Source organism: Solea senegalensis, linkage group LG8, assembly GCF_019176455.1.
Source record: "Solea senegalensis isolate Sse05_10M linkage group LG8, IFAPA_SoseM_1, whole genome shotgun sequence".
NCBI classification, from domain to species: Eukaryota; Metazoa; Chordata; class Actinopteri; order Pleuronectiformes; family Soleidae; genus Solea; species Solea senegalensis.
The window spans coordinates 3,943,104-3,955,316 of NC_058028.1; the positions used below are offsets into that span (position 1 = coordinate 3,943,104).

At 38.4% G+C, this 12,213-nt stretch overlaps 1 protein-coding gene across 1 annotated transcript in view; it reads left to right on the plus strand.

The window, feature by feature from the left end:
• The window catches only part of LOC122773522 (neurobeachin-like), a 232,432-nt gene that overhangs the window by 117,656 nt on the left and 102,563 nt on the right, over positions 1–12,213 (plus strand). Inside the window, exon 37 of the mRNA XM_044032280.1 lies at positions 8,808–8,932. Coding sequence (XP_043888215.1) covers positions 8,808–8,932 — 125 coding nt within the window. The remainder of the gene's footprint in view (positions 1–8,807; positions 8,933–12,213) is intronic.

Consider the following 12,213-nt stretch of genomic DNA (forward strand, 5'->3'; position numbering starts at 1 on the left):
AAGAGAAGCTGAGCTTCCGTGTAAGTTGTGTTTTTCTTCGAATGCGGAGGCTGCTACGGGAATACGGAAATCACGTAAGGCGATCCGTCGTCCGCGACAGGCGGCTGTTTCTGATTCTACATTCTAGTGCATGTATTTGTGTGAACACAATACAGAACATGCTTGACTTGACATTTCAGACAAAGCTGAGCTTCACTTGCTGTCTTAGAGCGATGACTGGTCTATCCAAAGGTGCGGATTTGTCACGTGACGCAGTTCACATCCAAAGTCAATGCACACGCCCCATCGCGGGAGTTTAAATCTTTTAACTTGACTGAACAAAACAGTGAACAATGCCCTCATTAATCCCTAATCTCAGCACCGTGACAGTGGTGTTTTTTTTATTATATATTTTTTTTAATTTAGAGTCATACAAATTCCTGTTTTGCCTCTGTAGCCCATAATCAGATCCAGTTACAGCCGTGAAAAAAACAAAAAGGCTGCTTGTCCTCAGCGATACTATAAAAGTGACATGTGTTCAGTGTCCTCGTGTGTGTGTGTGTGCATATGTGATAGAAACCAGTCACTCTGCCTGTGAATAGAATTGTCACTGATTACTGGTATTTATTATAATTACCCCCCTGCTCATGTCACCAATGGAAGCTTTTAAAGGGGAGTATAATGGAGTTTTATTGAATCAGCGTGTCGGCCGTCCTTCCTCTCCACTGCCTCGCACAAATGCACGTCTGAGAGCAAATAGAATTAAAAATAAGCAAATCTCTTCACCACAGGATCCTCGCTGTCCTGCAGAGCAGCTCATGTTCGTGTCTGAGTGCGTCCCTCTGTGTCCGGTGATTGTATTTCTGTGATTTCCTCTTATTTGTGGAGGATGACATAACCAGACAATTGCATTAGTTTTGAGGGAATATAAGCCGGCTCTGTAACGTCTGGTCAGTTGTTAAGCTAAGGGGAAACTTGGACATTTGTAAGGTAACGTTAGCAAAGTAGTTCCAGGCTTGGAGTCGCTGTTCGTAGGGAACTCATTCCCCAGGTTTTTCCCCGTCGACATCGACAAAATAATTGTGAGTATCCAACGTTTTTTATTCTGACAAACGTTAGATACAATTATTTTGTCGGAGTTCCAGACGGAGCCTGTGACGACTTCCGGTCCATTGAGCTGTCGCTCCAAAACTCAGAAGCCAATCAGCAGGCAGCATGTTAAGCCCCGCCCATGGTCAGAATCACAAATGAACAAACCACAGCACAAAGAACAAATAATAATAGTGTATTAAACAGGTCAAATGAAACAACAACTTTGAATGAAAGCAATAAGCTTTTAGTGACTTTTATCAAGCATTTCTCAAATTTCTTAGCCCAAAAACAACTCCTGAAACTACTACTAAGTTACTAACAAAACTACTACTAAAATGACTACTAAATTATTAACAGAATTACTACCAAAACAACTAACAAAACTACTGCTAAAACAACTAACAAAACTACTAAACTACTACTAAATCAACTAACAAATCTACTAATAAATCAACTACCAAAACAACGACTAAATTACTAACAAATTACTACTAAAACAACTAACACAACTACTAACTCCTAACAAAACTACTGCTAAAACAACTACCAAAACGACTATATTTTTGAACGAATAAATTGCTATTTTATTTGCGATGTATTTGTGTATTTTGATTTTGTAATTTAATTCCATACTTTTATAGTAGTTGTTTTTAGCTCTGATGTATTCAACGCCGCCTAAAATGAAAAAGGCGTTTCAATTTCCACATTCTGCAGAAACAACAGCAGCTGTAATTTGTCGCTGAATACTTACTATAGTATACTATATTTACTATATAGTATACTATATTTACTATATAGTATACTATATGTATATATATATATATATATATATATATGTATATATATATAAATATATGTATCTATATCAGGAGCATTCATTTATGTCGGCTTTACAGAGGCGTCCAATTTGGACCACCATGTTATTACAGTAGCCCACAGTGGACAAACTACATAGTTTCTCCATCTTATTCAGAAGTGAAGGGTGAGAGTGAGGACCTAAAAGACCAATAAATAAAACAATGAAATAAACATATTGAATACATACAAACATTTTCAATCGTTGATGGTCAACAGTCAAGTCCCCTCTAGGAATACCACGAAAGATCTCCAGATCTTGTCAAAGATATAGGGGTTTTGAAGTATTACGTGCGTTTTCGTCGTCATAAGTCGCCAGGATTAAAATGTAATCATAGGTTTGCTTGGGTTATTGTTTACGGGGAAAAGAATACACAATTTGGCACACATTAATAGTCTTATTCCTGGAGACGTGTGACATCATTTCCAATATTTCATTCCAAAAAGCTTGGATCTGTGTGCAGTTCCATGGGCAGTGGTATAATAATAATGGGTCAGGATTATTGGGGTTAAATATGTTGGGAGTTACATAAATTCTCATTATCCACATGTACTTACTTACTACTGTACTTGAATAATCTGTCAAACTATATTGGGGATCAAAATAAGCTTTCTTTCCAGTTTAGCACCAAGAATACATCACTCCACTCCAGTCCGAGTCTTTGTCAGCTGTCAGAAAAACTCCTCTTTTCTAGAATGACGTTAAAGTTTCTGTTCCATTCCTTTTATTTCTCTTTTCCCTTCGAGTTGTTCCTGTTCCCTGTCACAAACAAAACACATTCCCTGGAGATTTGAGTGTGGGGGGTTGGTGGTTGGGGGATCTGGCATCTGAAAAAAACCTTCACCACTGCTGGATTTGCCTTTAATACCTATTTGAAAGAGGCGAGAATAGACGATGGTCCTCGTGCACACATTCATCCTGCTGCACTTAGCAAGTCTGCAAGTGTCCATAAATAATGACGCTCCTGTTTCCCGTAGGTTATCAGTGCTGGAAAATTAGCTTTTAAAATGCGGTTTGAAGTCCATTTAGGTGATTGATGAGTGACGGCGCTAATAAATTTTGCCGGTTTGTCCGAGGAGGGCCGGCTCGCGGCCATTCTTTACGGTTGTCATGAAGCCAGACACATCTGATGTGGAAAATAAGGAGGTCGCCGGCAAACGGCGGCTCAATAAACAACGCTATTGTCTGGACAGTTTGTTGTTGTTGTGCAGACAATACAGGCCAGCCGCTCTCTATTAATATTCTAAAGCAGGGGGATTGTGTTTTATCACCTGCACTTAAAATTTATTGGCCTTCAGCCTTGAAAATGTAGACAACCTGAATGTGAGCATACATTAAACATCTTAGCTTGTTACTGCACCATCCACTGAGGAGGTTTAGGTTTGTTTGTTTGTCTGATCTGGAGCGTGGAAACAGCACCGATTTGATCACATTCTTGGGACGCAAGAATCAAAGCCAACAATGTCGAACTATAGATCAGTTAAAAAGACTTAAAAAAATACTACTTATAATTCCAATCTTCTTATAGCTTCAAAATTTTCTTATAGTTCCAAAATATACTTATAGTTCCAAATTCTACTTATAATTCCAAAATTGCGCTACCTATAAATTCAAAATCTTTGTATAGTTCCAAAATCTACGTATAATTCCAAAATTACTTAGAGTTGCAAAATGACTCATAATTCCAAAATCTACTTATATATTAAAATCCCACTGATTGGTCAGAGAGTGTTGTCACTGGAATGTCATGAGCGCAACGTCCGGCACGAGAATCAAAGCAAACAATGCAGAACTGTAGACTTAAAAATCCTGAAAACATGCGTTAATCTCCAACATTTTTGTCTAAAATCTCAATATTTAACAGAGGAGTCTGGTGTATTTAGCAAAGTAATGGAAAACCATGTGACTGACACCAAACAGAGTTGGGTTGAACTAGAACTGTATAATGGATTAGCACCAATAGACCATCTCTCTAAACTATAATCCCTCTGGCCTTCAGTTATTCATTTATTGGTTCTCTCTTTTTTTTGCAATTTGTTAAGGAAGAATCAAAACAAAAAATGGATCAGTGTTTCTGTGATTCTCCACGGTTCTGAGCTGCAGTGCTACACGACGTGCTTCGTCCTCCTGTGCTCCTGGACCACCCTCGGTGAGGCGGTTCCCTCTCCCCGCGGCACCAAATCGGGTCCAGCAGTGACCACATATAGTCTAGAATATCACAGGTCCTGTTCTCAAACAGCAGTACACCACAGTCAAACTAAAACCATGTGCACACGGGACTCAACGGAAAGGAAAAAAAGACGTTCGAAAGGCGTTCAACTCAAAAATCACTCGCCGTAATTTGAGGGATTGAGTTTGTCGTGCGTTTGATTGCAGATTAAAACAAATGGAGATATTGTTGCAAATGAAATGCACCGATTACAGCTAACACTGTTCTAATAAAATCTTCAACGTGGTGGATTTATCCCCCACCGGCATCTGCTGTCTATTTGCTGTGGGAATTAGGCGACATAATCTGCAGCAGTTACGGGCCCGTGGCAGTTGCCGACGGTGAATTTACATTTTTTCACACTGTGTAATCTTGTGTTTACAATATCATTTATGTGGCTTTTCCTCCCTTTCCACCCACTGACATCTCTCTTTTCCTCCGGTTAATCTCTGAGCGAGATTGACACGGGGACAGGCTCAAGGCGTCGGGGCTTGCTTTACATACAACGCCTCGTGATCCTTCACACGCACACACACACACACATATCAGACTCAATTTTGATTGATACTTTAGTGAAACTGAGCCCTTGTTGCTGTCAGAGCTCGGCTAAGTCTCCCGAGCCTCTTGAGTTCTGACATTTGTAGATATTATGTTCACGGAGCAGCGAGGAGGCTGTATTTTGTGATGTGATCCGCAGTAACACTTTAATCTGTTTAGACTGCTTCAACGCTGCTGCTGCTGCCGTGGCAGCGAGAGTGGGCAAAAAAAATATACGTGCAACGGAATTAGACGGCTGCCTGCCAAGGTCTCACTGTATCCTACGTACACTGGAGGAAAAATCCACTTGGATTAGGGCTTTGTGCACACACAGTCGAGGGGCTTTGTTGCGTTTTTGTAGCCTGGGTGAACTCAGCCGAGTCTGCCGGCGATTTTCATTTCACGCCGCTAAAATGTTTGGCGAGGATGCTTAAAGCAGATTTTTACTGTAATCTAACAGCGAGTCAGAGTTGGGGTGGCAAAGGGGGGAAGATTTTTGACTTCCTGCAACTTTCCATGGAAACTTTAGTTTGGGAATTTTGGAAATATTCCAAATTGGAAACTTTACACGGGAATTTATTTATGGGAATTAGCAAGAGTTAGTTGGAATAAACTATAACATTTTCAAAGTTGAAGGTTTGCGATATTATCACAATATTTAAGTCAGGATACGATATTATCATGATATTCAAGTCACTGTATGATATTATCACAATATGTTATTATCATGATATTTAAGTCACTGTATGATATTTTCACGATATTTAAGTCACAATATGTTATTATCATGATATTTAAGTCACTATACGATATTTAAGTTGCGATATTATATAACAATATTTAGGTCACAATATTATATTATTACGATACTTAAGTCAGGATATGATATTAAGTTATTAAGTCACAATATGATATTATCATGATATTGAAGTCACTGTATGATATTATCACAATATTAAGTCACAATATAATATTAGCATGATATTCAAGTCACTGTATGATATTATCACGATATTTAAGTCACAATATGTTATTATCATGATATTTAAGTCACTATACGATATTTAAGTCGCGATATTATATAAAGATATTTAGGTCACAATATTATATTATTACGATATTTAAATCAGGATACGATATTAAGATATTGAAGTCACAATATGATATTATCATGATATTTAAGTCACTATACGATATTTAAGTCGCGATATATAGGTCATAATATTATATTATTACGATATTTAAGTCAGGATATGATATTAAGATATTGAAGTCACAATATGATATTATCATGATATTTACTTTCCATGGGAATTAATGGAAATAAACTGGAAAAAGTTTGGGAACATAAATATAGTTGTTGCATAATCTTGGCTAAAACAATCAGAAGATGACCTCCCAACAGGAAGTGGAACGCCCCAAAACAGGAAGTAAAATGTAACTTTGATGAAGACTTGAAATGAAGTGTGTAAAGTGTGTAATGTTATTATTTAAATGGAGAAGGGAAATATTTGTTTTTATAAAAACCTGGCTGCGTACGCACATGGCCCAGGTCTCAGACCCAACAGTTTGGACGTGAGGATGAAGGCTTGTGTTATACACTCAGCTGCGCGCACGTTGGATCGTAGCTCAACAGCATGAGCAAATTGATGCCATATTTCTTGTATGAGGTATTAGATTATCAATACTGACTTTTCCAAGCAGCCTGTAGTTTTTAAAGGCGGACACTCCCGCTCCCAATGATAAGACGGTTGCTGCTGCCAGGGACAGATGGATGAACAGATTTGAGCCACATAACAAAAGGCTCACTTAATAAATCTCTGTCTGCTTAAGTCTGTTTTATGTTAAGGAATGTGCTCTTCACTTAATTTCACCATTAGACAGCCTTCTCCGCCCAAACGTAAGTTTGTGAAGCGCTCAACGTCCCCGGCACCAAATTCCATAGAGAAAACAACACTATCGCAAGATTTCACGATGAAATGCAGAAGTAGGAGGGGCTTTTCATTCACATGATTTGTACATATCTTCTTTTATTCATTAATTAAATCATTAATTCATTTGAATCTGTCTTCTTTTTTGACCCCAATACGCGAAAATGTAAAGGTGTAAAAAATATGCATAAAACACACTGATAGTAACACATTTAATTACTAAAAAAACCCACTGATTATCATTCCTATTCATCCTCTGTTCACTCTTCCCTGTTACAGTGTAAATAAAATCCAAGTTTTCTCTTAAAATGGAACACAAAGCCTTTGAAAAAGATCCAGTCAGTGCTCAGTTGGAACGAGCAGCACTTAGTAACCTAACGCTAGTCCCAGTGCTTAATGGTTTGCATTTGCTTCAAGCTATAAAATTATCCCAGGTCTTCACTAATGTTGAAATAATCATTTACAAAGATGGTTACCACATGCTGGAACTGTTTCTTTTCTTCGTTCCCCCCTCCCATTTTCTCTCAACCCTAATTCACTGTTATTAATAATGAATAAAAATGCAATTTTCTGTCGGGTTGCTGCGGGGCCCTGCGAATCATTTCAATGAATATTTCAGCACATTATTTTAATCATGGCTCCACATATGCAGGCAGTGAGGAGGAGGAGGTGGAGGAGGGGTTTGTTTTATATATGCTCATGCCTAAACCAGCCCCAAGACCCCGATCATTAAACCCCACGCTGTCTGCGTTGAGGTTTCTACCTTTGATTTACAAGACTTGTTATAAAACATTGTAAAAAAAGGAAGGCAAGCTGTGCCATTTATACTTGTAATTTGATGCTGTATCTGTTAATGGGAGTGCGGGTGATTTATGTGCTGCTGCTGCTGCTGCTGCTGCTACAGTCTTTATCTAAGATAACATCACTGAAGACCCTCAGCCTCATAATTACTCTAATATCTGTGGCCTGATTTTCAGACCATCACCGTAGGAGAGGGATCTGTCTGCAGAGTAAAAGACAGGGGGCGTGGCTGTAAGTGGGTGGGGCTGTATGAAGGGCGGGGGGGCAGGAGAAATCACACAGAACCACACGAGAAGTCGTTTGTTTGATGAAAACATTTGTTAAATTTACCCTACGTCTATTTTCAGATTGAGTCATATGCACAAAATCGCCATCAAATTTCATGTTTTGAGATTTCCACGGAAAGAACTACAACAATATACTGTATATATTATAGTGGTTTGACTTTAATTGCAGAATTCATGCTGTTTTATTTTGTTCTTTCTTTCATTTATTTTGTTTGTTTTACATGTGACAAAAAAGTTTAATTTCTTTCCTCAAAATTCTGTCTTTAATCTCAGAATTCTGACTGTAATCTAGAAATCTGAGATTAAAATCAGAATTAATCTCAAAATTCTGACTCTGAATTTTGACTTTTTTCTCAGAATACTGACTTTTTTCTCAGCATTTCGAGATTAAAGTCAGAATTCTGACTTATCTATTTTTTACATGTGGCCCTAATACTCTTCCGCAGTTAGGGTTACATGTGGCTATAAGTAGGTGGGGCAATATGAAGGGTGGGGGGCAGGAGAAATTAGCAATCTCAGAAGCACGCGAGAAGTCGGCAGTCAGACTTTGTCGGAAACGTGCAGTGAGAGTAGTAGTAATAACAAGGTGATATTTTGTGTTGGTATCACATGCACTAAATCGCAATCAAATTTTGTGTTTTGCGATTTCCACTGAAAGAGCTACAACTGCAGTATAATTGCAATTCTGAAAACCGCTGTTAGGCTCAAAACTATGTAACTAGCAATTAATTTCAAAATAGATTCATCTGTCGTTTATTGTCACGATTAAGCTAGTAATAGAAATATTGTTATATGGCGCAAAGAAATGTTGAATACATTCACATCTAAGAACCTGAAACAATCTGACAATCTGAAAAGCTAAAACCAATGAATCGACGATTAATTTAGTAATTTCGATTAATAATCGATTAACCGAGTCATTGTTTCAGCTCTAGACAAAACAACTTTTCACGTGAGGAGAGAGTGTTCCTATGCTACTTACAACTTTTCAACAACTTGAAGACCCGCCCCCTTCTTAAAGACCCACCCACTTGTAGCCCCACCCCCAGAGGGATACTGTTAGAGCCTGCGTGTTTCCTCTGTCTAATTCCGCCCCATTCTTGTCTCAACCACAGTCAGCATCACGACTTCTGGCGTCTCGATTACTGGGAGGACGACCTGCGGAGGAGGCGGAGATTTGTCAGGAACCCGTTTGGCTCCACCCACTTAGACGCCGCGTGCAAGTCACTGCAGGAATATGGTGAGTTTTCGATTTTTTATTTGTTTTCTTGGGGGGGTGGGGCATATCCCATCTGAAAGAAAGAACGTTAACATTGCCGTTAAAAGAGATTTATTTACCACAGTATTTCCTGAACAAAATTTTAAATTTAAATCTAAAAAAAAAAAAGTTTGACCATCTCAAGCTTTTATTTAGGTACCTCCGGTTAACCTACCATGTGAATTTTGCATATTAGCTTTATCAGTTTCTTTCAGAAGATTTAGATTTAAATTTAATATTTAGACTATTTATTATATGTATACATGTATATATGCAAGTTAACTACAGAAGAGTGTTAAAAAAAACATGAATTCTGAGATTAAAGTCAAAATTGGATCAAAATTCTAACTTTTTTCTCAGAATTCTGACTTTTTATTTTTTTTTTAGAAAAAAATGCTCTTCTATGCTCTTCCATATTTTACTAATATTGGTGTCAATGTGGAAAATACTTTTTTTTTTAAACCTTGTTTGAAGCTAAATGTGGCAAAATGTTGACGTCATTTTCAGCTTGAGCCACTTTACGGACGCCTACGTCAAACATATTATCTTGATTCAAACCAGACATTTTCCCGAAAAAGGTGTTTGTTTGCTGTAGCTCCCCCATGTGCCTCAGAGAGGAATTGCAGCTATTGAGTTTGAAAAAAAAAAAAGGCTGGCAAAATTGGATTTGAGGGACTGCAGTTTCTGGGAAGGACTGGTTTAGCATGTTTAGCTTGATTGGTTCCGTATGTGTGTTTTTTTACAGGTAACATATTTGACATTTCCATGTTGTTTTTATTTCTTGATTTGCGGCCGTAGCGGCGTTTTTAGCGTCGACACCAATTTTGCTTCATGTTATGCAACATTGACCTTTAAGAGGAAAACAGCTCAGCGCTGTTAAACTTTTTATTTAATTCACTCCTGCTTTTAAACTGAATAAACATCAGGGTTTGAAATAAAGGGGGGAGTGAGCACATTTTCAACCGTGTGGAAAAAACAAGAAAACGGGCAGTGCATTATGGTCAATAATGGACGTACAGTGGCATGTGTGTGTGTAATGGTCACAGTGTCATGTGACCGCTCTCAGCTGCCGTCATGGCCCCGTGCGAGGACGGTGGCAGGTCTGTGGACAAACACATGCCAGCTGCTGCCTGAGCTGCAGGTGGTCCACACACACACACACACACACACACACACACTCACGCAGTAATTGCACCGTCTGTTTCTCATTTCGCGGCGGTTCCATTAGTCGCAGATTAGATGAGCTAATTTTGCAGGCTTTTGGTGATGCGGTGATTGTCTGTCATAAAGAGTTCAACATAAGGCTGTTTTAGAAATGTACAACTTTGATTTAAAAACCAGTAAATGTGTAATAAAAAATATGATTATCAATTGCCATCAGGGTTAACAAGCCCTGGTTTCAGTCGACACCTTTACAATAATATTGTACTATTCAAATAATGACTAATACTCATTGTATTGTAGTTAGATATGATTTGTCGTTCGTTGCACAAATTTGGTCCCAAAAAACAATAACTACAGAAATGTAGAGTGAGAAAAATCATGTGACTTCTCTCAGCCAATCAGTGAAGGTTAGGCAATCGTCGCGTTAGACCAATCAGCAGCGGTTTAGGGTTAATGCGGTATTCACACGTGTAAAAAGTGTTCATTTTTGACCTGTTTCCAGACAAAAAGTCAAAAAATGTTCTATTAAATGTTTTATACTGTTCAAATTTCAAATCTAAGACACAAAATCTGGTGTTCATGCACATCTACAGGTTCTTTTTTTGTTTTTCTTCAGTTTAATCGTTGAAAAATGGGCAAAGAGCACTTTCTTTCACTTTCAAAAAGCATTTTCTGGACCTTTTATGGTTAAAATAAGCAAGAATTCACTCAAAAATTCACTCTTTGTTGAAAATTGAGAACGTTTTAGCAATAGAAGACAATTTCATCCGTCTTCATTCCCGTCTTTTTTGCTAATTGTCCATCTCCCGCGGCGGAGGCGACGTGTGAGAGATAAAAAAAACACAAAACACAAAAGCCACAAATACACATCGTGTTATTTTAATCCGTCAAAATCACTAGAATATGTTTTGGAGCTCTCGCTGTTCCTCATGTGCCGTGACGTTTCGGGCCGCGGCGCCGTTGATTGAAGACTTGTTGAAGTCCCGTTGGCGTGCGGTGGTTTTAATGAGCAGAATAATGTATAAATGTGTCAAGTGAAAGGGAATCGCCTGTGGTCGGATGGCCCTCCTGCTCTCACAGAGGAGTCAGCTACACTTGCAGGGTTTTTCTTTCTGTCTTTCTTTCTTTCCTCTTTTTTTTTTGTTTTTTTCCCAGCAGGCTTTGATGTGGTTGCACAGCAGAGGCCAGGTTTTGTTATGAGTTTAAACTGAGAAGGAGCTTTTTGTTCTTTTTTAGATATCGCTGGCACTGACAGTTGGCAGGTTTTTGTTTGAAATATCTTTTTCCTCATGAATATTCACTTTTAATTAGCATGTTTTTTCAAAAAAGTGTGCCCGTCTTTTGCAGATAACCTCAGAGGTTGGATTTCCATCAGTCATAACATCCACACTTTGTTTCTTGCGACTTGGCAGAGGACTTGTAGAGAAACTTTCCAGCATCTTCTCAGCTGCGTGGAGAAAACAAAGAGTGCCGTTTGAGTTTGGCCCGTGGGAGTCATTATTAAACCTTTAAAATATGCGACTTATCGCGTAAACTCGTCGTCCACGTTCTGGTTTTGACAGCAGGATAAGACAGTGTAGACTCAGCCTCCACTTTGACGAGGGCAGTAAAAGTCACTCTTTGTGCTCACTGGGGGGGGGGTGTGTGGTTTATCGTGTTTGACAGCGTGGACAAGTCTCGCAAAATCCTCAATGTTTGCATTAAGAAATACTTTTTTTTAGCTGTATGGAATATACTTACCATGTAAAACATTACGTTAATCTCCAACATTAAGCAAATATTTAACAGAAGAGTCCGGTGTATTTGGCGACTAACTAAAGGTTACTGCTTTCCTCCAAATGTTCATATTCCCATGTGAAACTGACCACAGCTCCTTACGGAAGAGTATTAGGGCCACATTAAAAAATAAATAAATACAACAGCATCATGAGATTAAAGTCAGAATTCTGACATTACGGTCAGAACTCCGAGATTAGAGACAGAATTCTAAAATTTAAGGTCAGAGTTCTGAGATTAAAGTCAGAATTCTGAGACTGAAGTCAGAACTCGAGAAAAAAGTCAGAATTCTCAGATTAAATTCAGAATTCTGAGATAAAAGT